The 23,835-nt window shown below is 40.6% G+C and overlaps 4 protein-coding genes across 8 annotated transcripts; 1 reads left to right on the forward strand and 3 right to left on the reverse strand.

Annotated features, from left to right (window-relative positions):
- Positions 1 to 1,157: 1,157 nt before the first annotated feature.
- On the reverse strand, positions 1,158 to 7,412 carry LOC125981788 (histone acetyltransferase KAT5). Of its 3 annotated transcripts, none has more exons than XM_049741762.1 (14): positions 7,286 to 7,412; positions 7,139 to 7,205; positions 6,516 to 6,584; positions 6,301 to 6,437; positions 5,771 to 5,839; positions 5,280 to 5,450; positions 5,128 to 5,202; positions 4,222 to 4,284; positions 3,682 to 4,020; positions 3,455 to 3,595; positions 3,289 to 3,382; positions 3,065 to 3,224; positions 2,894 to 2,975; positions 1,158 to 2,592 (listed from the first exon to the last, which is right to left on the reverse strand). In XM_049741762.1, the coding sequence occupies exons 1-14, from the start codon at positions 7,313 to 7,315 to the stop codon at positions 2,458 to 2,460; spliced, it is 1,632 nt and encodes a 543-aa protein (XP_049597719.1). In that variant the 5' UTR covers positions 7,316 to 7,412; the 3' UTR covers positions 1,158 to 2,457. The 3 variants fall into 3 exon arrangements, with proteins under 3 accessions (XP_049597719.1, XP_049597718.1, XP_049597720.1); XM_049741761.1 differs by having other exon boundaries at positions 5,280 to 5,498; XM_049741763.1 differs by lacking the exon at positions 5,771 to 5,839.
- A 154-nt stretch (positions 7,413 to 7,566) lies between these two features.
- abcg4a (ATP-binding cassette, sub-family G (WHITE), member 4a) lies at positions 7,567 to 17,963 on the reverse strand. Of its 2 annotated transcripts, XM_049741759.1 has the most exons (16): positions 17,820 to 17,959; positions 16,402 to 16,458; positions 15,945 to 16,171; positions 13,599 to 13,716; positions 13,403 to 13,535; positions 13,258 to 13,308; positions 13,044 to 13,189; positions 12,835 to 12,958; positions 12,472 to 12,586; positions 12,247 to 12,386; positions 11,791 to 11,889; positions 11,472 to 11,640; positions 11,302 to 11,402; positions 10,957 to 11,115; positions 10,770 to 10,888; positions 7,567 to 10,705 (listed from the first exon to the last, which is right to left on the reverse strand). In XM_049741759.1, exons 3-16 carry the CDS (start codon positions 16,168 to 16,170, stop codon positions 10,480 to 10,482), a joined length of 1,926 nt encoding a protein of 641 aa, XP_049597716.1. In that variant the 5' UTR covers position 16,171; positions 16,402 to 16,458; positions 17,820 to 17,959; the 3' UTR covers positions 7,567 to 10,479. The 2 variants fall into 2 exon arrangements, with proteins under 2 accessions (XP_049597716.1, XP_049597715.1); XM_049741758.1 differs by lacking the exon at positions 16,402 to 16,458 and having other exon boundaries at positions 17,820 to 17,963.
- A 417-nt stretch (positions 17,964 to 18,380) lies between these two features.
- Positions 18,381 to 20,962, forward strand: tcnba (transcobalamin beta a). Its single transcript, XM_049741767.1, has 5 exons — positions 18,381 to 18,521; positions 19,311 to 19,448; positions 19,609 to 19,750; positions 19,821 to 19,954; positions 20,453 to 20,962. Exons 2-5 carry the CDS (start codon positions 19,373 to 19,375, stop codon positions 20,521 to 20,523), a joined length of 423 nt encoding a protein of 140 aa, XP_049597724.1. The 5' UTR covers positions 18,381 to 18,521; positions 19,311 to 19,372; the 3' UTR covers positions 20,524 to 20,962.
- si:ch211-117m20.4 (complement receptor type 2) lies at positions 20,240 to 23,732 on the reverse strand. Of its 2 annotated transcripts, none has more exons than XM_049741766.2 (6): positions 22,973 to 23,732; positions 22,577 to 22,717; positions 21,991 to 22,155; positions 21,746 to 21,913; positions 21,463 to 21,663; positions 20,240 to 21,191 (listed from the first exon to the last, which is right to left on the reverse strand). In XM_049741766.2, exons 2-6 carry the CDS (start codon positions 22,671 to 22,673, stop codon positions 21,178 to 21,180), a joined length of 645 nt encoding a protein of 214 aa, XP_049597723.1. In that variant the 5' UTR covers positions 22,674 to 22,717; positions 22,973 to 23,732; the 3' UTR covers positions 20,240 to 21,177. The 2 variants fall into 2 exon arrangements, with proteins under 2 accessions (XP_049597723.1, XP_049597722.1); XM_049741765.2 differs by having other exon boundaries at positions 21,991 to 22,158.
- Between the last annotated feature and the right edge of the window lie 103 nt (positions 23,733 to 23,835).

Here is a 23,835-nt window from a genome sequence, read left to right on the forward strand (position 1 = left end):
TGCCAGGTTTTGGTTACTAAAAAGTGAGCCCAAGATGAAAAAATCATTGCAATTTTTATCACACTTAATGTGATCTGAACAACTCAACAGAATAATGTGATTGCACAAGTGTGTCTATGACTGCGATTGTGTTCAGAGTTAAACAATCACATTCAAACTTGGGCCCTTAGTTAAGGTGAAGGCAATTGTATGAACTGTTCCAAATCGCTGCGAGGAAAAATCGTTTTCCCTCAGCAACCTTAAATAATGGCAGGTGTGTGCTGAGTCCCATCCAACAAGAGTTTGAACGTGATCGGTTGAGTCAGAGCAGTCACATCCTTATTATTGTGTGAGCGCCCCTGTGCAAACGTATTATCCCAGTTATTGATTTTTTTTTCCTTCCAGTCTCAAAAACTATTTCAATTGAGTTATACAGCTTGTAGGTCACAATAATGGGGAAAAGGTCTGAAATGAATTACAACGTCTTGGTCTAATCTTTTATCTCAAAACCCTGACAGACCCCGTCTTTGTATTTCAATTCAGTTCTTGTATTGGAGTTTATTAGATTGTGTAAATCTTAAAATAAGGCTTCAACTGAGTGTTTTTCCTGACAAGAGTTTTGGGCATGGTTTTATATAAAATGCCTAATACTAATCCTGGACGGACCCCAAGAGAAGCATAATATAATCCTGCAGCTGTCATAAATGAAAGACAGAATGCATTTACTAGATAAAATGAGTAGCGTTTGCCGAGGCCCAATATAAGCACTAAAGATGTTGCATGAGACGTCACGCGAGCCTCAGCCTTTCAAGGGCATTCTTGTTTAAGTGACATTTCGAGGAATAAATCTATCTAACAATAAACAACACGAGTAATTTGATTGCACACAAGCCATTTGGTGAACACGAATTCATCCGAGGCCGTATAAAAATTAGACGAAATTTGAAACGTAAATGATGAGTAACGTGACTTTTACCTGCTCGCTTTTGAATTTGATTCCCATGTTCCACTAAAATGTCACGGAAGACACATTTTGTATTGTTTGGACTTTGGCAAATACTTAAAACACGGAATATTAAATGCAATGCTGCTGGCTGGTGATAATTACGCAAATGGTGACGGGTAAGTCAACGCTATGATACTGCCCTCTGCTGGTCAATTGTAAGACTGCGATCACAAACGTGACAGATTCTATTTATTCTGGCACAAATATCACGCAAAATCACATTTTAAGTCGTTCAAATGACGCTTGCTTTCAATTCTTCTTTCACAGATAACCAATTGTATTTTTGAAAACATCCGTCAAAAATAAGTGACTAAGTTTAAAATGGCAAAATACCTTATTTCTTAAAAAAACATACTTTCCACTCGTTTCTACCAAACAACTGTGTTCCACGTGGATATACGGACAAACTCAACACCTTTTCCCACACGTACTAATATCTTATGACATATCTTCTTCTATTGTGCTGTTACTTTACGGCATGTAAAAAAAAAAAATTAGACAACGGTACACAAAATGTACATTAATCTTTAACAGTTCAAGATGGCTTGTATGATAGGTACAATCAATTCCGGTATGGAGTCACAAAACATGGAAGCAGTTTATCTTACTGTAAATTGAAAATGGATGATGACAATGGTTTAAGATGGCTATCACCAGCATTAGGGATGCATAAAAGATTGTTTTATCATTGTTGAAATATGATCTACCGACTATGCACGCAATTTAAAATTCTGAAATCTTAATCCGAATTAAATCTAAAGTGTTAGTATCGTATTTCTGAGGAGTTTGATAACTCACCTCATGAAATGAGTTTAACAGATTTCAACAGCCACCACAAGAGGGGCTTGAGGGACATCAGGGTTATCACTAAAATACATGAACATCAATTTTAAAACGTATGCCAGGAGGATGCTTACGACACAACATAAGGTGTGGACACAATTTCGGCCCTGAACAGATGGTGTAAAGTTCTAAAAGGTTCCAGGAGTTCTGGCACATGAACTCTGGAAACGGTAATGTGTGACACACAATAATACTGCTGTACTTTCAACAAATGAACTTCAGGGAAAATATGGATATTCAATTGATTAAAACATTTCCGTTTGGGGGGGGGGGGGGTCCTACTATACTTAGAAGAAATCGGCTTCAGACGGTTAGAATTTCCTGTTCAAATATGGCCCCACAAGAGATGTTGAGCATGTTTTAATTTGATGTACCCTATTCACCACCTTTCATAAATTGCACAGTTTTGTATGAAGTTGATCATGTACCCAGCAGGGGGAGTGTTGTAGGTTTTGCTGATGTCATTGTTCAAGAGTTCCAATATACAGTATTGAACAGATATTCACAATAAAAGCTTATGCAGTTTTTTTTTTTTTTTAAAACTTGTCCTGGGTTGGGAGGGGCTTCTGTATTGCAAAACCATTGTGATGCCAGCTTCATGCCTGCTGTCCAAATGATCCGAGGAGACTTCACCACTTGCCCCTCTTGCTCCAGTCCTTGGGCGTGAAATGAAGACATTTTGGATCTATGCGTGTGTGTCTCTTCTGCATGGCTCTTTCATGTCCATCTACAATGTCTTCTGACAGAGTCAGGATGTACTGGCCCTTCATTAGAAGGAACATACATATGAAAAATTAGTCACTTTTTAGTCTGGAAGGGGGGACAAAGTCTTGCATCATGCGACAGATAAGATGAGATCAAGGATTCACAAAAGGTCCATGTTATCAAATATTGTTTGATTTGAAATATTTGTGGGATTACACCTTCACATTTTCAGAAAGCCAATACTAAATCATAGTGATTGCTTCTTAAGTTGTAAGAATAAAATCAGAAAATGTTTCCTGTGTGTTGTGAATCTAGAGACCTCTTTACCTGGTACTTAGGTCAAATGGGATGCTCACTCACCTTATAATAGTTGATCAGGTTGAGGTACTGCAGTGTTGAAATTACATCTTCTTTCTTGACACTTGTGATCTCACTGATCTCACTGAGGGAAAATAAAAAACACAAAAAAGAGGCAGTTGTGAAACTGTCCTTGACAATCAAAATGTTGACCAAATTCCAACGCTCATATACTTGATGGTGATCTGTGGCCTCTCGCCATTATCCGGTTTAAGGTCCATGAGAATCTCTAGAATGGTCTGCGACCAATAGGAACGATAAGACAACAGCCCGAGGTCCGAGAGGGGTTTCTCCGGCGTGCCCGTCTTTCCTTCAACCTTGGACAATTCGTAACCTGTAGGCCAGATGATGAGGTAAGGTTTTGGAGAACGTGCCAAACAAGCTCAAAGTACACTCACTAAACTCGATGAGAAGCTTCCCGTAACCTCGCCGCTGGTAAGGAGGCAACGTCAGGATACAAGCCACATTATAATCCTCAGTTGACTCCTTCTCCTGGGGAGGGAGGGGGACAGCTTATTAGAAGCGTATCCAGGTCGTTACAAGCTGACTGCACATGTACAGTACCTTTGAGAAGTATCCCACTATGTGGAAGCCTTTGGAGTCATACTCTGTCATTACATAGAAGAGGAAAGGGTCCGTGTCATAGTACAGGGTTTTGTGGTCCAGGAAACACTTAGCAAGTAAACACAGGTTCTGGGAATAATTCTAAAAAAAGAGACAGATGTATTTAATCAGAAATGTCAAAAACAGAAATAGAGTTGAAGGGCAGAACATTGAATGTGCAAACTAACTTTGTTTTTTCTGCCATCAATCTCAAAGAATGAGATAGTGCCTTTGCGGTAGATCTCATTACCCGGAGGATGTCTGAGGTTACATTTTGTCAAATGTCTCTGGAGACACTTGAGACTTTTGAGGTACTTGAGGCAGAATTCACAGAGGTAGAGAATGGGTAGCGACGTCAGTTCCTGCGGGTACGGGGAAAAGTACCACGGCTTCAGCCTGTGACGACCCAGTTCTATACACTCGATGTTTTTCATTCGGGTAACGATGTCGTCGTGGCTGCGGTCCGACACCAGACTGCCCGTCATGCGGGGTGCGGTCGGGATGCCATCAGAACTGTCCTGTGAATCCTAGGGACAAAAAAGATGATTTTTAGCATATCTGGTTTCAGGGAGTTTGGTCCCGAAAATAAAAAGCTGACTCATCAAATGAAATATTGATGTTGGAATTTCTTTGAGCAACATGTAGAATCACAGTGGTTGTACATATTACGGGGGACAGCATCATTTGGCAGCAACACACAAATTTCAAATACAGGAAATCAAACAGACCTCTGGTGGTGGTAGAAAGACACTGGCACTTTGAGGCTTGTTATACTGCAAAACCTTTATCATCTAGCAGAGAGAGACACACACAAAAAAAACGGGCTTTTGGAAACTAGAAGGGAACGTATTGATTTGTATTTTACACTTGCAACACTTTGGTTACTGGGTCAGATGGAGGTCAGTTTGTTGAGTGTGGATTGTTACTGGAATCTTCAGTGGACATGTTGGCATGAGGCTCGATTTAGGCAAGCTCCCAGGGTTTACCACCATACCATTTCACTTTGAAAATCTTGTTTTAGAGAATGATTACTATCAGAATGACCGTTAGTTTCATCATGAAAGTCAAAAACATAATTCAAACAAAGACCACCATTTTTTTGGTAACAATGAGGTATACAAGAAGAACTCGTTTTTCAAAGTTTTACTTAGTATTTTTCCACTGAATACTTATTATTTTCCCCTAATAACTTTTTGTGGAGGAATAGTTTTTAATTTTAGTCAAGTGTTCTAAACACTAGAGCAATTTTGGGCTACTCTACCTGCCTGTATACGGATATACATGGAGAAAAAATATTCATAGAGGCGCTAAGTGCGACCAAATTCTCAATCACTTATAATTTGAATCATTTAAGTACAACCTTCAATCACTATTATCTTAAGTCATTACTAAAAGCAGCATTTTTTGTTTTCACAGGATTTGTGTACAGCCTTGTACAGAGAAACAGTTTAAACAAAAAAATAAAATAAAAAATAAATAAACATCAGTCACCGTTTAACTAATACTTACAAGGCATGCATAAAAAAAAATAAACAAGTGCATTTACGATAACACCTAGTTAAATTTAAAGACAACCAATGTGTGTGCAAAATGTCAGTGAACTGCGAAAATGTAATCACAATCAAATTCCATACCTCGTCAGTGGGTCCACAATTAGCTTTCCGCTTCCTGCCGGGCTGAGAGGTGATGAGCCTTCGAGCGGTGCCATTCTTCAGAAATAACAAAGGTGTTATGCAAATTTAGTCTGTAATAAAAAGACTTTCACAAAATGTGGACTGATCATTACTGTCGTGAGGGAGGAAATCTGGTCATGGTCTTCTCGGGTCTTGAAGGTGTTCGTCTCCCTCGTGGCGGGGTATACAGCTGCCGGAGACGCCTCGGTTGAAGTTGGCAGAGAGGGCACCGGGGGGGCTGGTGGAACCTGTGGTACCAGGGGGACCGGCTCCACTTTCCTCTTCTGCGATGAACAAGAGTTGTTACCACAGTCGGCTTCATTCGTGATCTGCTGCGATGTGTGTTTGGGCAAACAGCCACCGATTCAATGAGACCGTTGGCCCATTTTAGGCGTACAACCTGCAGCTTACGTGAGCTGAGAATGAGTTGGACTCTAGGCCACAGCTTATTCAATCAGTAGTTTTGGTTATCTTTCGATTGAATGGAAATTGCACCTTATTTAAATCTGGTATTAAGAGCCGATAAAAACACGTCCCACCGGGTTAACATCAGGAATAAACAAGGGCTTTTGCTCTTTGGGTAATGGGTAAATTCAAGTTGTACCGGAGTGGGGAGAGTTTTGCCTCTGGAAGGAGCTGTGGCAGATTGTAGGTTGAGATCTAGACTCTTCCTCTGAATTGAACAGAAAGGAAGAGAAGCAGGTGGGGTTAACTGACATTTGTAAGGGCCGTGAGTTCATTACTCAGATGGACTGTGTACACAAAGTCCAACTGAGAGCTCTCTCTTCAAAAAAATAATTGGCTCTCCAAGGAGAAGGCCTAGTGAGATAGACATTTTATTCCTAAAATTGTAGTATTACAGGAACAGTCCATATTTCACGCCAAATAATTTAATTATACTTGAACATTAAATGCAATTTAACTGGACTGGTGAATTATTCGAGTGCCACAAGAGGGAGACTGCGTAACACCAATGGTATGTGTGCCACTGTTTTGTGACTCGCTGAACTTAATGACATTCCCTTAAAATCTGAATGGCCTAAATTTGAACATTGCTAAAAATATTGATGTGAAATATTTTCAGTTCTTTTTAGTAACAATTACTGTTCAATTCATGGAAATATATCTACTCACCACTTCTCGTTCCGGTGAACTTGGTCGGGAGCCTGAAAGACCATTCTTGGTTGGAGTTTTTGCTTCCTTTTTCGGGAACTGGAGTTTTTTCATGTCCAGCCTATCTGATGTGACCCACTCATCCAGACGTTTGTTGACTTTCAACAAACATTTTATACAATTTAGCCATCTTAGTGGTTTTGGACAACAGCAAAGATGTAGCAAACTATACTCACAGTCAATGTAGTGAACATAATAGAGTTTCCTTCCAGAGACTTCCTTCACACTTAAAATCTCAGCCAATGCTAGACAATAAAAAAGAAATTCAATAAAAAAACATTCAATGAGTGGGTGTCATCTCAACAAATAAAGCGCAGTTTTTTAACAAATTAATCTATTTAAAAAGGGTGTATTCTTTTTTTTGTTGGGGTGACATTCTGATAGACATTTTGGGGGGGATACCACTGTTGTTATGCACATTGTTCTGTGTAAATTAATCCACTGACTGGATGGTACGAGTGTCAACAGGATGTAATATTATACTCTAGTTAAAAAAGTTAATACGAAATACCACCACAAACGTACAGACCAAACGACATTAACTTCTGTCAATTATAATATTCTAATCGTATGCAATTATCAATACTACCTTGCCAGGAGTCAGGTCTTCTTTTATGTTTTTAAACAGAAAGGCTGTTAGAGTTAGCTAATTGAAACATAAGCTTGTTTATTATATGCCGACTGTGTAGGGGTCATTACAGGTTTGTAACAACGGGCCGGGGTGTCTTATAAACAACTGAGGTTCGCTAGTTAGCATTAGCTCGTTTAGCATTTAGAAAAACAAGCGAACAATGCTTACGCCACTCGTCTTCGTGTTCCTGGTTCTTACGGAGAACGGGAAGGCGGCAGCCCTCAACAATTTCAACCTGTCGGGGAAAATGGGTTTATTTACCTTTGGAAAGTGAGTGACGACTGAAAAATAACAGTACATCGCTAGGATACCTACCGATGATCCGCTGTCAGCCATTTTCGTCATCTTTGCGAGCTGCAGCGGGGTGTTGTGGGAAAATGCCGGCCTACGTCAAAGGTAACTAAACCAATCAGAAAATACTGCGACGGTATATGTGGTAAGCGGAAGTCGGTAAACGAAACAGGAAATAACATTCATGTGTCAAAAAGTGCCAAAATAAACTAATCAAATCAGTAATTTATTTTATGGGACACATCACCGATCCACCAATGTTTAACTCCCGTGAGTAAAACAACTGACAATTTGCAAGCAATGGCAAAGGTTATAAATGATCTTTATTATAAGCATTAGAACAGATTTTAGGATACAGACCAACAATGTTTTTGAATCAAAATAATCTAACAAGAAATGATACACAAATAATATCAGACAAAATTCGGTCCACACAAATTTGTACATAATGATAACAGACAAATAAATAACCTTTGACACCGAGTTTGGTAACTTCAGTTCTAGCATGATAAAAAAATGTGTCAAGACTGACTTGAACATGCATTTATATGCTGCATCCCTTCAACTTGCCTCGTCCCTGAATACTGCTATGATACATGATGTGATTCAATTGGTGGATCGAACCAAGTACTTAGGACAATTTTAAAATTTAGTTTGTCGAGCCAGTTATTGTAGGAATTGTTTGGATTTTCAAAGATTGTAGAAATGCATTTTCTGTGGTTCGTAAACAAATGAGGCACCATAACCTTTTTAAAAAGTATATCCTGATAAATACATAATTTGAAATAGTAAAAGAAACATTCTTTTTTTCATTTTTGTTTGTCTTCAACCACAGAGGCAAACATTCCCACTCTGGTTAATGACTTCAACACCGGTGCTTTGTTCCTGTGTTAATTAACTTTTTTCTCTACCCAGCAGACATTGTTTTTTTTTTTTTTTTTTTATATCTTGCAGAGTCAGCAACCATCTATGCTTTTTGATGTAATTTGAGGACGCTGAAAACACTGTATCTGTTGTGTTGGCAATAAATTGACTGCAATATTCCTTTCCTGCACTTGAGAGGCAATTATGTTGACATGATCTGGCATAAAAGCAATACCTTCCCCGTGGCATTAACATCATTTAAAGTAGCATCGGCATTATATTTGAATTGTATCATTTCTGCTTTTACCATTGTAAAGCATCCATTAACATGCACATTAAAATGCCTTTTACTGAGCAGTCACCACAAAAATAAATATACATTTTCCTTAATGAGATGTGTCATTTAGAGTAGTTATTGCACACAATGCCATTGGCAATAAATTAAAGCTCTTAAATAAACTTCATGTTATAAAACATACAAGAGACGATAGTTAGATGGGATGTTGGATTATCAAATGTTACAATGTTTTCTATTGCTATTACTAACACAACCAGGCCCCCGCTACTGTATATTTTACCAAAGTTCCGGAAAGGGAGTTACAATTCTTATCATACCTTCTAAATGAACCACCATGTACAAAACAATGCACTTCACTTGCTATAGTCAGATTCAACAGTCAAAACCATCTTCTCCCTTCATACGTTTCACCTGAAAATAACATGTAGTATTATTGTTTTACAACTATGATTTTATCATAATAATACTGTAATTGTATATCATTGCCTCCTTTCATTGATTGTGACACACATGGTTATCTTTTCACTCCTTCATTTCTCATTCACAGCAGCAACCCATCTTGGGTTTATCTTATTTCTTAGGTTATGGTTTCCCCAAGATGCATACACTTACTAGATGGGGGTCATAATTTTATCATGAAATTTCAGGTCCTTCATTGTGCAGGAAACATTCTGTTGTACTCTCCAAATAGCACTCGTTAAACTTTAAGCTATAAAAAATAAAATATAATACAAATAAATAAGATTTTAAAACATATACTGAAAAGTGCATTGTACTTGTATTTTTTTCACAGCATAACATATCCACTGTACAATCGTTGATTATATGCCTACATTATTTTATACATTATATTTAGGATTACTAAGTAGCATAGATTGAATAAGAAATATTTCATAGCAAGTCTACAGGAAAATAGTTGCATTGCCCTGAAACAAAGATGCATGTTTGTGTGTATGTATGTGTGTGCGTGCGTCCATGTGTGGCTGAGAGACAGACAAACAGACAGACAGACCAACATGTACAGTGATATAAGTTGTATGCGCAAACATCCAGCATTGAAGCAGACAAAGCTTGTATCATTCTCGTTCAGAGGCACACAATCAGCCCAGCCAGCATTTCAAGTAACGAGCATTGTTTTGGAAAATGCACATCAGTCAGACATCGGCAATTCTGAATGATGGAGACAAGAAAAGATAATTCCATCATGGAAGGAGGGGGAGGCCAAACAATCATACAAGTACTTGGACGGATTGCTTCAGACAGAAGAGTAACAGCGATTAGATGGGCGTCTTTTTTTTTTTTTTGTTATTCCCCCCCTCACCCACCCTTAGCTCAGCTACAGCACTTTTCTTAAGTGCAGCCAGTTGAGTTCTGATAGCCCTCTGTATCAGGATGGAAGCAGCAATCATGCCTGTTTTGTCCAAGGTTGTCTGCATGCTTCCTGGATGCCTCCCTGATACAAATAAAGAGGTCTTATCCTGGCAGCAAATGAGTAAGACTCACTGATGACATCTTTACAAATCCTTCATCCTCAGTCTTATTCATGGTGCGCGCCATAAGGCCTGTGAAAATGATCCATCGTGGGGTAGGAAAGTCATTCTGTGGCAGTTGGTATGTTACATTTGCATCCCTAAAAAGGAGACACTGAACTCAGGGAAAGTGGGAGCTGACAAAAGGTCCTGGCACTTGAAGTTTCCACTTTCCCTGCTCACAACAGGAATGTATTTTTCTTGAAATATGGGTGTTTCAATTAAACACCAATCATTGGATTTCCTGTGAATCTAGAATTTCTATCTAGGCATTGAGAGACAAAAAGTAATTGATGCACCACTCTCCTTGGAAACAAGTACACATTCCAGATTCTTAGTTGAATTAAACATGCGTTCTGTTTCTTTTGCCATGGTTCATATGTATAGTGAAGATGAGCAGTCAGTCCTGTGATGACAATCATAGAAGGAATCCAAGTTGGAGGACAACAAATGAGGGGACGGCGTGAGGAAACATCCATGTACAACAAGCAGTTTTATAGGTAACTGATATGAACGAGTCGATCCCCTCAACGCTCAGACTTGACTTTGTACCGCAGGACAAAGTAAGTGGCCAGTCTGAGAACGACGAAGAAAACCCCCAACACCATGAAGTCTACATAGAGCTTTGCATCCTCCACATCCAGCAGCTGCAGGACCTCCTCTGGCTTTTGAAATTTACACACAAGACCCGGACATTCAAGCTCAGTGCGGTTCATCCCGTAGATGGAGAGTATCACTCCCTCAAAGCCATACCTGGAAGTGGCAAAACATCATGAGCACAGGTGGCTTTGACATAATGAAAAAAATCAGAACATACCTGACATAAGATACGTAGGAGCTCCACTGCAGGTACTTGGGAATGGTGTCAAAATTTACAAAGAAGCCAGAAAACAGTAACACAGGTATGGCTGTGACTGGACCGACAAATGTTGCTACCTATGGAGAAAAATGACATAACATTTGGTGGGAGGAAAAAAATGTCCTTCTAAGTAAGTGGCCCATACCTGCAGAGACGTGGATGCAGCGCCAATAAGCAGCCCCAGCGACTGGGCTACCAGGGCTGTGGATGTGGACAAGGCCACGAAGAGCAGGTAGCGACTAGCCTCTGCTGGCTGCTCAGTCATCCAGTACACAATACTGCAGTACATGATTGGACAAATCACCTACGAAGGAGAAAAATTATGCATTGTTATTCTTGTGGTCCCCGCCTACTATCGGCACAAAATGATCCGATACTGTTACCACAATACAAATTGGAAGTTACTATGAAAACCATTTGTTTGTTTGTCTGACATCTTATTCCGGACAGTTCAAAGTAACCATTGAGTGCCAAATCTATGAAACATTACCTGGAATGGTACATCCGCCATTGTTTTTGCCAAATAGTAAGCCTTCAGGCTATACCAGTAGTTGAGGTGTTCCCTTATAAAAACAGGCATTTCCAGAGGAACTGTGGAAGCAAAACATCAATAAGTGACTTGGAATAAAGCAGCAAGTAAATTATTCCAGGCCATCGTACAGGTTAGAACGGTGGGCATGAGGGCAGCAAACATGAGAAAGAGCATCGAGAAGAAGAGGAAACCCGTGTTGTTGAAGACTTTACTGGCGTCGTTTCCAATTTTGAGATAAAGTAGACCGATCAGCACGCCGATACACAGATGGGACATCACTCTGAGGTGGGTCAGCACCTAAAAAAACATCACAAATGCACATGCATGTCAATATACTCTCGGTATTAAGTATCTGGGTTGTTTACTCTGTTTGTTCTTCAGCCAACAAAAAGCTCATTGAGTGAAAGTCTTACATTGTCACATTATTGAACTCAAAACAAGTTTTACCGTGTCCCGGCATATTGTAATGAAGGTTCTTTTGAAGAGGATGCGGAACTGCGTGAAAGTACTGGTGGCAAAGCTACGTTTCTCAAGAGTCCCCGTGTCCTGCGAAGAGATAAACGTACAAACATCAGGAAAATAAAATAATCAATTTCACCACAAATAAAGCAGCTTCCACTCATGCAGTTACCAGATAATTAGAAAGAAAACAATACTTTTGTTTATAGTCAGCACTATTGGCTAATGTATTATATACTAACACTCATTAGTCATATGCATGGGAGACCAAAACAGGCATTTAAGAGCTCACGTTGCATATTTTATGTACATTTGTAGAATTAATTGGTTAATAAACACTCCTAAATTGCATCTGATTAAAATGCTCTCCCTATAATTGGAAGTAAATGTTGTGTACTCTTCTCATAGTTTTCATTGTGTGGTGTACATATCAGAATCCCTTACACTGTAGCACTGAGAGGGACAGGATGAGTCACTCTGGTCTCTTGAGTTCTTCTTGCCCTCCTCGGAGCACAGTCCACCCTGAACCGCTTCAAACAGCACCGGGTTCAAGTCTCCGTACTCTCCTGATGCCACCTCGATGACTGGCAGGGGAGAAGACGAGCACCTTATAGAAGGCTTCAAAGATGCCCACGCATCAAGTAGTAAACAAGGAGACTTTGAACTCACTAAAATCTGCAGGATTGTGATATGTTGGACAGTGGAGGCCCAGGTTCTTCAGATAAGGGATGAGGTAAGGGACTGTACCCTTGTAGATGCATTGACCTTGACTGAGAATGTACAACTAGAAGAAAAGATAGAACAGCGCTTTCATTCATTGGTAACTGAATTATACTCACGGGCATTAGTTCCAAAGTAGTAATTGAATCAAAAATAGAATATCATAACAGGACATCGTTGAGCTGTATATGTTAAGAAATGAATAAAACAGATAAAACAAGACGCCCGGGGAATAACTCTCCTGCTCTCTCTGTCAGATACTGACTCAGGCTTATCTTTGCAGAAAGGAAACAATGCAAGCATTCAGGTTACCTTATCAAACATCTCAAAGAGCTTTGCACTGGGCTGATGAATGGTACAGATGATTGTTCGCCCTCCCTGAGCCAGAGACTTCATGAGGGAAACCACCTGGAAGCATGACGCGCTGTCCAGTCCACTAGATGTGACACAAAAAAAAAGCGCAGGCTTGAATCTGGAATTGTGCAGAGATGATGCAGACGAGAAGAGACATGATGTTGTACCTGGTAGGCTCATCAAAGAACATGACAGGAGGGTTGTTGACTAGCTCGAGGGCAATAGCCAGTCTTTTGCATTGACCACCCGAAAGTGAGTTGGTTCGCGTTTGAGCACAGTCCAGAAGGCCCAGAGCTGTCAGAATCTCATGGACCTGAAACACAAGCAACATGCTCATAGCCATCCACCCAACTAACCGTCAACATATGTACTCAGACTTACCAGTTCCTTTTTGACCTGCATGCTCTCATTGAGTTTCAGATTGGCAGAAACCTACAGGAAAGAGAAACCAGATCCATCCATCTTCTCTAGCGCTCATACACTGATCACAAGGTATCAAAATAAAAACTAGCAGAGGTCACCTCACCATCATGGCCTCCCTGGTCGTAAGGTGCGGCAGTAGCATATCATCCTGCATGATGTAGCAGGACATCTTCCGGAAGGTCCGCAAGTCCCTCGGGCGGCCATTCACCAGGATTTGGCCCTTCATGCCTGTCTCCCTGCATTCAAACACAAACTATGAGTAGTACCAGACAGTGCAAATGTAACACTTGATGTCTCACCTGTAACCTGCCAGGATATTCATGAGGGTAGACTTCCCGGCTCCGGAGGGTCCCATGATACCAATCAGCTCTCTGCTGTTAAACCTTCCAGACAGACACTTGAGGAGGGCTTTGTAACCTAATGGAGAGGGAAAAAAAACAATTCATATTTCTGCATCTCAGTGCTGTTCAAATAAATGGTCACCAAAACACTTTCAATTACTCAAATGTGAATGGATACTTTTTACAATTAAAATTGCTTGTAACTGTCAACACGGAAATGTGTGTAATATGGTTTTAGATAGAAATTTGCATAATGTGTGTTTTTACATAGTTACGACATGCCGCAGGCGGTGAAGCAATTCCACACTGTAATTGAATTCAAGCTCTTTCGTTTCATGCTTACAAAGATGCAGGCCACTAACAAGCAAAAGCCAAAGACTGCTTTCATTGCAGTATTTTTAATGGCTATGTGGAATAATGACACAAAGGACATTATGTAATAAATGACTTAAAAAAATGTCATAAACTCTGAAATGAAGCCATAATGGAAAGTTAGAAAGGTTCACTTGATCCCTGTTGTGAGGAAAAAACATTTCTCCGTTTCGATGTGCTGCATACTGATGATCCAGACTTCTGCTGAAGCTCGTGCATAATAATGCTTTTATCTGTGTGACACTGCAGGGACGGACATCTTTATCACCATGTCTCACTCAGCCATATGGCAGCAAGAGCGGCTCAATGTCCGCTACTGACACACATACGCATATAAGAAACATTCAAAGTCAAATATATTTGCACACGATTTGATTTAAACCTATTTAAGTTTTGATCTTTTGTAATGGCGCAGAATTGCACTGCATCATATGTATAGTGCAGTGTTTTGAATATTTTATCCCTTTCTCAAATCAAGCAATTGGTTGATGATAATGGCAGCTCACATACAACAAGTACATTACGTAAGCCTGATTTCAGTTTTCTTTGAGGAGCATGACTCTTTGGCTGACTCGTGAGATAACATTTATATTCCATGCCATTATTCCCAGCAGGGCAAAGGCACTGCTTTATCATTATCAGATATTTTCTTAGCAAAATGAAAGGGAGAATGAATTATGAATTATGCAGCATTAATCAAGCGAGTTGCTATAGTCTAGCCCCAGAAAAACGCCGGAAGATGCTGTCTAAGATGCATGTAAATCAAAGATGTCCTCAAAAGGTCATTCTTTTCAAACTCAGAGTGATTCACTTACTGATCTACCACTGCCACAAGTGAAGGCATGTTTCGCCTATTTCCTCCCCCACGGTCAAAGCATTGATGGTCATTATTGACATGTAAGCAAGTTGTTTCAACTTAAAAAAGAACAAATGACTTTCCTTGCCAAGCATGGCAGCCTGACAGCAGCACTTCAGCTCTTTTACTTCCCCACCAATAAAGGAGAGAACACAACATTAATCCACAGAGCAGGATGATCATCATCCATAGCACTTTCTGTGTACGGCCCATTTGCCACAGTCATCTCTAGAATAACTCATAAGCGGTGTCACCGAGATAAAGACTCATGGCGTTTATGGCTTCTGACATCACGGGCCTTTTGTGCTTCTGTGCAGCAATTGGAGCCTAGCTCTGAAAGACTTTGCTTAATTAGGAATAACAGGCACTTCCTGTTCACACATCCTCCGTATGATGAGCCGAGGAGCCCGTAGGGGCAACGCAAGCAAGTACACAAAGTGCAGAGCCGTTTTGATGAGCCAAGGAAAAACAGTATTGACTTCTGCTCAATATTTCCTGTCTGATCTGCTCTGCTTTAGCAAGACCACCCCATAATAAATACTCTACATGGGACAACACACTTACAATTACAGCCACTGCCTGAAATGAATAATGTCTGGCCCCTCTTAAGCATACATGAACGCACCCGCCTTGTTAAACTCACAGAGGACGTAACAAGTTCAGAGAGGGTAGATTAGTCGGTAAGTCACGCTGACCTAACGTTGGACATCCTTTCATCATTAATAAGGGCCAGTGTGTTTCAATGCTGTTCATATTTTATGAGCGGATCAATCATGTCTGACTCACTGACAACGCAGGAAAAAGAGATGCAAACAGTGTGACGATCTGTGAGCGTCAATTATTTACTATGGCTGAACTTTGCTGAGCACTGCAAAGGTATACGTGTGTATGTGTGTGCGTGCGTGCGTGTGTGTGTATGTGTGCATGTGTAAGAGAGAGACTACACAGCTAGGCAAGAAATAACGAAGAAAAAAAATCTTCCAATTGTGACAGTTCCTTAAAAGCCTCGCTGTGAATGTGTGCACCGAAGCTTCTAATCACCATCCATAATTTTTACTAGGGGTGCAGTACTGTACCTCTCCTCCTCCACCAGGGACCCTCACGGATGGTGTACGACAACTCATTAAATTCCAAGTCCACAGCAGAGCGACGTGGGAGGTGGGAGAATCGCTGGGCCTCAGTGATGTGATTCTCCACTTTCTTCAGGTGCGTGAGCAGGGGCGCCTCCGGGGGTGCCCCACTGTGGAGTTTGGTCTCCTCCATGGGGATACTGACGGAAACCTGCTCCGTCTTTTCAGCCATGCTGAAAAAGACACACAGATAAATGACACAATTGAGTTAATAAAGTCAAATTTCTACACTGACATCTCGCGAGACAAAGAATAGATTTTAAACTCTTGCTCAGCTCTGAATGGATAATAAAGATAATAATGTGGCTGTCGAGTGCAGTGATATGGAAGGTTGAAGTATTATATTGCGCCGTCACAAAAAGTAGACCCTTGGGTGCTGATGTACCCTTGACAGTTGACTTACATAGCTTCAGAGTTATCTTTTTGTCCCTGGAAAAGATTGTAGTGGAGTCGACCGGTGCTGTCGAATGATAAGACACGTTAATTTGGATAATACCTTGAGGGTTGAAAATATGTCTGCACTGCTCTATTTCTGGCAGTGCAATTGGAAGGGTGTTTCTAATTTCACTCTTTTGCTTCTTAAATAAGATAAAAGTCCAGAAACATAACAGTATGCTGCTGTGTAATTATAGAATTAATAACAAAATAATATTTTTAAAAATGGGCCTGGTTTTATTCATAATAGCAGGTCTTGTTTTCTAGTTGTCTGGTATACTGGAATCCTTTGGCAGATCTGTTAAATGAACATTCGCAAAAATGAGTCACCTTGTCAAATGATGCGGTTCCTGACAATTACCTTAACTCGCTGCTTGAAGGCATGATTGCGAAGGTTAAAAGCTGATGTCTGGTTTCAGTTTTGCTCATTTAAACGGCCATCTGTAAAATCTGGCAATACATATGCTGGAAAACATTTGAACTCAAAACATTCTGTCTTCAGATAACTTTGGAGCCTTTCCCAGCATAGCATATATTTAATTTTACCCATCCCTGTGTTATGATAGTCCACCTTAATGTGTTGCTCAAGCAGAAAGGTGTGGTGTTTAAATCTCTTCCAGAATTGCACGTCAGTGTGTGCAAACATGCACTGCAGTCTTGTGCAATAAAATATGCTCACATGAAGAACCTTGACCATGGCTCTTCTATTGATCACCATGCCATTAGTGAATTTCCATTACCAGGCTACATATAGGCCCTGTAAAACTGACTTTAATGGCCTCTTGCTCAGATGAAGGCCTGCCTGTTGTGTCATCCTGTGTGGCGCCCACAGCTGAGCCACATGCAAGTCTACTATGTATATGTAAGGATGAAATATGCTTATTATTCATTATCCATCCATCTTTTTTGCACTGTTTATCTGTGAGCTGGAGCCCATCCCAGCTGACTTAGGGCCAGAGGCAGAGTACACCCTGATTGGTTGCCAGCCAAATTTAGGGCAAACCATTCACACTCACATTCACAACTGTTTGGGGTTTGAATTATTTTAAGCATGGTTTTAGAATGTAGTGGAAAGCCAGAGTACCACCAAGAATGGTGAGAACTTACAAATTCAGATAGGCCTGTGCCTGGATTCGAACACCAGTTTAACTGTGAGGCGGATGTGCTAACCACTAGCCCACCGTGCTGCCACTTGTTATTTAATGATTAGCTGTTCTGCGTAGATAAATAAAAGCAGCTATAAACCGTAATCTGACAAGAATCAAAATGCCCTATAGCTGAAAATCCATTGTGACATACTAATCATGAATGTTTCATGAATGTTTACAATACGGTCACATCAGTTAAAGGTAGACATTCCTTTACATTGCTGTATTATGGACTTACTTAGTGTTGTGTGTTGAAACGAGCAAGTGAGACGCCTGTTTTCGCTCCCTGGGTGGGATAGCAACAGTCCACAGGAGATCCCTTCAGGAAAAAAACAACACAATCCCAGCACATCAGAGGCGCCAACAAATACTCCCAGCCGGCGCGTTGATAGAGAGTCCAGGGCAAAAACAATCCAGTTGGTTTGCGGGTGCAAAAATAGCACGGCTGTTTCTCGTCAAAAGATCTCTCGGGGTGCGGCAGCCGCTCATGGTGTCATCATCATCCCGCATCCTCTGCACAGGCAACTCCCGAGATTAAAATCATGTCCGGCGTCAAACTACGGCCGTACCCCACTGAGATAACCTTTATCTTTTATCTTATCCATCCACTGTGAGCCTGCATCCCAAATTTCGTTTGATGTTGATGGAGGAGGATGGGAGGATGGTTGAAAAACCTCCACTTGGCTTCTCGGACGGAACTAAAGTGCTGCAACAGTAGCTCGACGTGCGGACGTCGGACGGTCGGTCAGTCGGTAGGTGATCTCGTATGAGTGGGGTGCGCACGCCGGTCTGAGAGGTTGCAGGGCGTTGCTGCTGGAGAAGGAAAAAGGAGAAGAATAAAACGCAAAAATAATTGCTCAGTTTTCTGCTTATTCCATCCAGCATGTGTGCATTCACTGCATGCACACTTACGCGTAGACTAACAATTACATCATTCAAGGTAAGATCCTGAATTTAAAAAAAAAAAAAAAAAAATCATTCACAAGCACGACAATTTCATTCCCCTAATCAAAATGTAAATTACGTTTGAATATACAAGCAAAGGTGCGTAAACAGTGAGGGTAAACAATGAAGAGGATTTGCGTGCTCCACTGTCTCTTTAACGCCCGCACCTGCGCAGCTGCCCGGTGCTGATGCTGCAGTGGCCGGGTTATTTTCGGTAAATCAGCCGGGGTTACTCGCGTTCAAGTGGGCCCAACATGTCTTACATCACCCCAAGGGAGGCCATCAATTCCGTTTTGAGCCAATCACACCTGACACTTTTTCAGAGCCGTTTAACAAGAGCCCTTCATATCCATCTCATGTGAGCAATTTAATTTTACAAGTGTCAAACTCAAGGCCCAAGGGCCAGATCTGGTGGCCACCATTTCATGTGGCCGGCTAAAGCAAATCATTTGTGCCCATTTCAAGTTTATTGCTAAAATCCATAGCAAAATTACATACCTTCTTCACTCGTCGTTGTTACCAAACAGTTTTTTTATTTTTGATAAATGAATGAACAACCTGTTTTGGTCTTCAAAGGAGTACTCCAGATTGCATGACATATTTGCCCTGTCGAAATAAGGATTGCCTTTGTTCACCTACCTTTGTAATAATCCACTCATACAAAGGCAAGTGATTTATAATGAAAATGACACTCTGCTGTAAAGATAGAGAGCAAACACTTTTACAACTCAACAAAGAATGTATTTGTAAAGCTATGTGCTGACTGAATAACGTAAGGTATTAGCTGTCCAGGTGAAGGCCATATAAATACAATAGACGTGAGAGGGAAGGGAACAGTCATACAAGATGGCTTCAACAAGAATGGCACTCCTCTCCATGGGCCTGCTGCTATTTTCTGTTCAAGAGATGCTCCCTGTCAAAGGTAATTATTTTGCATTCATTGAAAATAAGCAGATAACAATTGGCTTTCTGAAAAGTATTTTCATGTGTGAATCTCTATAATGCAATATTTATCTATTTAAAAATAACATTGTACATTAAAATAACATTGATTCACTTATGTTGTGGAACTTGCTATGCAGGACAGGCCTCAGTTGCCATTACACTGTCTGTGGAGAACGATCTGTCTAACTTGACCCCTGAGACCTATTTGACGTCTGTGGTGGAAGGAGGGGTGCTGCTGGGGGCTTTGAGGAGAATACAGGAGATGCAGCCTCACTTCAGGTAACAACTTGCATGTGTTGATCTCAGCTGGTTTTCTTTCAAAGTCTAGCTTATGGGTTGCATCCACCAGTTTCACCCTGAAGGAAGACCCAAACTACGGCCTGTTTCTGGAGAGTGTGAACGGCGTAGCTGGAAGTGAAAAGGAGCAAACTTACTGGGAGATTCTGTCAGAAAACTCAGGGGAATACACACGCTTGGATGTGGGTGAGTTTCCTCTCCAGAGTAACTCACATCTGAGGGAGACTTAATGAGCTGTAATGAGACATGGGGATTTTGGTTTGCATCCACTCATTGCTTTGGGACACCCTTTTGTGTCATGGTTCTGCTGTAATAAATTATGAACAGTATTAGGTCCAAATAAATAATCCAATTTCCATCAAACATTATTTCTTTATAATACAACAGGTAAAAGTTACATTTTGAAGGATGTCAAAGGTTTCACACCGCATCCATTCACATTGTTCCAAAGATGAACTAAGACTCAAAATATGAAGGAGCGGATTGCTTTATTGATATAAAATGGACACAACTGCCCCTCAAAATTCACACTCCTACCACAAAAGACAAAAAACAGATCATCTTTTCTTTGTTTTAATAAACCACTTTTCAAGGTAACTGGAAAATGAATGTGAAATTAACTGTGCAGTAAAAATGTGCCCCCCACGCCCCCTCCAACCATGTTTCTTTCGTGTGTTTTCACAGGAATTGGCTGCTACACACCAGCAGAAAATGAACACATAGTGCTGAGGTTCAGGAGTTGGGCCATCATCTGAATCATTTGTGACAGTGTCAACTGATAACTTCTTTTTGATTTAATGCAGAAGGTGATGTAAGGTTTAGAAAAAAATGCAGCACTATCTGGTGGTTAACATTGGTAATGAAGTATCCAAATGTGCCTTACAAATCAGACCCTAAAATATTAATAAAATACAGCTAAAAAAAATAAACATTTTGCAAGACATTTTTTTGCATACCTTTCTACAGTGCTGTTTAAAGAAACAAACTATCCAACAACATTGTGTTAAATGTGCCCTGTGAGCTACTCACAGTGCTGCTCCGCCCTTTTGCAATGAGATTAAGGGTTCAGATCCCTGAGGGACAGATGGACGACGCAGTGGAGCCACTAATCCACACAGTTCCATTCCTCTCGTGTGTTTAATTTACAATAAACTACGCACTAAAGTGTACATAAACACTAATGTAGACTGTAAATATCATCAAGTCTGATTCTTGGATCAATAATAAGCTTTGAGAAAAGCTGATACCATCTCTTGGAATGTGCGGTCCAATTAATATAGATATAGGCATAATAAAGATATCAAGATTGACTCAATTAATGTTACTTGCGTTGACTTTATAGCTCAGTTACACCAGATGAACAATCTGCTGTCCTTCTGTTCTGCAGGGGATGTCTCCTGTTACTTTATTTAGCCTACAGATACTGAAAACACAGAAAAGAGATGGGTCATACACACTGTGGGATTCTCCTTTAAAGGGAACCTACAGAGTGACTGATGCTAAAGGAAAAGCACAGAAGTAACAACTAGAGTATATTTGACTTGTAAAGTGACTCTTAGATAAATTGCACAATAACTAATCCTCATAACAACCACAGTATTGATGATAATGGTTGTAGCTGTAGACCCTGAAGCAACAATTAGAGGGGAGAATTGATGAGTTTTGTAGTATGTTAAGGCCCCAAAGCTACTTACGGCATGATAAAGCACAGTCGCAGATGCAAGGGATACACTGAGAGAAGAAACGCTTCCAGCCGGTCTCCTTCTTCTTGCAGTTGTGTATCTGAGTGCAGCCTTGTTTGGGAGGACCCGAGTAGCTTTTATATTCACAGGTAGCGTTGCAGGTTCCATTGAGTTCCCTCTCACTGATTTCAATGGAGCCCTTTTTGCACATTCCTACAAATAAGATTGAGGGAGGGGGCAATTATAAAAGGGAGAAACAGTGCTGCAGTCTTTTAATACCATAGTGTTTACATACTGAGGCAGAAAGGTTTCGGCGTCCATAGGCCATTAGATTGGCAAGTCCGGGTGTCGTTTCCCACTAGCATGAAGCCAGGAAGACAGGAGTACCTCAGTACAGATCCCACCCACCAGTCATCTCCATCCACCATTCCATTAAAATCCACATCTGGCTTCCCGCAGTTCACTATCATCAAATGTAAAAAGCATAAGAACAAGCTATATACTAATTAGGACTCACGTGTCCTTTTATTCTCGCATTACCTCTGCACAGAGACTTGTAACCCAGCCAGCAGCAGCTTGAGTCGCCACAGGGATCTTGCTTGAGTTCATGGTGGCGCGCCTTGCAGCCCGGCAGACAAAGTGGGGCAGTCCCTGACCAGTAGAGGTCACCTAGGAAATCTGGTCGGCCAATCCATTCGGTGTCACCTACTGGAAACACTTTGGTTACTTTTTTTTTTTTTTTTTTAAATAACATCTATGGCAGTGACAGGTGACTAGATAAAATTGTTGAAGATCTGTACGTGACTGTCTTTCTTCAACTCCCGCAAATATGCTGCATTAGTTAGCTAGCTGTGCAGGGCTAGATTTCACAAACATATCATAGATTTCAATCATATCATTGACTCAGAACATGGGTCATGGAGTCATTCCAGAATGAGGACATTCTTCATTCTCCCAAAGAAATTGAAATAATCCATGCAAAACAATACAGAAAATCACACTCGGGTGAATGATACTGCACGAAGACAAAATGTAACTTCAAGCAGACAAGAGTTTATCAAAAACAGTTCCCGTCATGAAATCAGCTTTATCAGGAAAGTAAACAGAGCAGGAGAATTGATCTTACCACTAACTTCTACCTCTTCGATCCATTCAGACACCTGAGAAGTTGCACTCTGCAAGGATGTAAAAAACAGCAGCAGCAGCAGGGGATGAAACCTCATTGCTTTTCCGCTCCTTTGCAACGTTTCTGGCAAACCCTGCAGATCTGGGAAGTCAGTCGAGTCATGATGTTCAGTAAGGAGTCAATCCATTACAGTCCTTACACATTAGCTGAGACAGGAGAGCTGAGTGAAGAGGATGGGAGTAACACACTAAGCTTCTGTGTGTAGCCTAATCTTTTAAACATGCAATACCTCTAATGTTGTGTTTCGGGGGCAAGCAGCAGAATAATTAAAATCTTTTATTTAATTTTTTTGCATTTGAACGCAGCAAACATAATGAAATTCTAAAATTAGCTTACCTGTATGAGGTCTAAAATGTTTTCCTCATCACTGACAGGTTCGGGTTAACGACGAGCTGCAATAAAGCAAACGTGTCGCCAGGGGGCACAGTAAACCCTGCACAATACAACAAACGCACTCTACGCAATGTTTAACTACCAGTCAGGGGTCACCATTTACCAGAGTAATACTGATATTGAAGTGCTGCACTTGCCTGACTTCAGTCAGCCGGGGTGGGCTTCATTTCCTTGCAACCCTGAATGGAATAAGCAGTTAAAAAATACAAATGGATAATGAATAACAAGCATTTCACAGTACCATTTTTAAAACTGCAATTTAATTTAAGTTTTGTGTATAGTAGATAAACACGACAATGTGGTAGGCATAACCTATCGCATTGTAGTGTGGATGCCATTTTCTTGATCCATCATGTTCCAGAAAATTAACAAACACCAATGTGACGATGCTATATGGGAGGTAGTACGCATTGGATGAATGAATTCAAGTTATAATTCCATATATAAATACAGACAATCTAGTTGTCTACAACGTTGACAAACAAGATAGAAGCGGGGAATTGCCTAATATAGACTTGTCATTTTGATGGGAAAATGATTCAACTCTACAATCACATCTTACCAGTTACAGTCAGTTGAGCTAGAAACCAAATGTGTACAGAAGTGCCTTGAGTCATCATTCTTCCAAAATCATCACTATTATTCAGCATGTCATGTTCTTGAGGTATACATATCCTGATACTGATGTAATTGGGTTAAAATTAGAACAGTGCTGCTGCTCAGTCACTTTTTGCACGTTTTGCAATTTCAGCAGATCGTGAAATTCGTCTCAATATCAAGTGTGTTATGGGTAGAGCAAAATAAAG

The sequence above is a fragment of the Syngnathus scovelli genome, chromosome 15 (assembly GCF_024217435.2).
Source record: "Syngnathus scovelli strain Florida chromosome 15, RoL_Ssco_1.2, whole genome shotgun sequence".
Classification (NCBI taxonomy): domain Eukaryota; kingdom Metazoa; phylum Chordata; class Actinopteri; order Syngnathiformes; family Syngnathidae; genus Syngnathus; species Syngnathus scovelli.

Excerpts from the sequence above, each read along its gene's own strand:
- LOC125981788 (XM_049741761.1), bottom strand. The coding sequence starts at position 7,315 with ATGACGAAAATGGCTGACAGCGGATCATCG. Across the intron at positions 5,203-5,279 it reads AGATTTCCTCCCTCACGACA|AATGGCACCGCTCGAAGGCT; the intron begins GTAATGATCAGT and ends TTATTTCTGAAG. Across the intron at positions 3,225-3,288 it reads GAAGCTTCTCATCGAGTTTA|GTTACGAATTGTCCAAGGTT; the intron begins GTGAGTGTACTT and ends TCTGGCCTACAG.
- abcg4a (XM_049741758.1), bottom strand. The coding sequence starts at position 16,170 with ATGGCTGAAAAGACGGAGCAGGTTTCCGTCAGTATCCCCATGGAGGAG. Across the intron at positions 11,403-11,471 it reads CATGCCCACCGTTCTAACCT|TTCCTCTGGAAATGCCTGTT; the intron begins GTACGATGGCCT and ends TTGCTTCCACAG. Across the intron at positions 10,889-10,956 it reads CTGCATCCACGTCTCTGCAG|GTAGCAACATTTGTCGGTCC; the intron begins GTATGGGCCACT and ends TTTTCTCCATAG.
- tcnba (XM_049741767.1), top strand. The coding sequence starts at position 19,373 with ATGGCTTCAACAAGAATGGCACTCCTCTCCATGGGCCTGCTGCTATTT. Across the intron at positions 19,449-19,608 it reads AGAGATGCTCCCTGTCAAAG|GACAGGCCTCAGTTGCCATT; the intron begins GTAATTATTTTG and ends CTTGCTATGCAG. Across the intron at positions 19,955-20,452 it reads ATACACACGCTTGGATGTGG|GAATTGGCTGCTACACACCA; the intron begins GTGAGTTTCCTC and ends GTGTTTTCACAG.
- si:ch211-117m20.4 (XM_049741765.2), bottom strand. The coding sequence starts at position 22,673 with ATGAGGTTTCATCCCCTGCTGCTGCTGCTGTTTTTTACATCCTTGCAG. Across the intron at positions 22,159-22,576 it reads CGAAGAGGTAGAAGTTAGTG|TAGGTGACACCGAATGGATT; the intron begins GTAAGATCAATT and ends AAGTGTTTCCAG. Across the intron at positions 21,664-21,745 it reads GCCGAAACCTTTCTGCCTCA|GAATGTGCAAAAAGGGCTCC; the intron begins GTATGTAAACAC and ends TCTTATTTGTAG.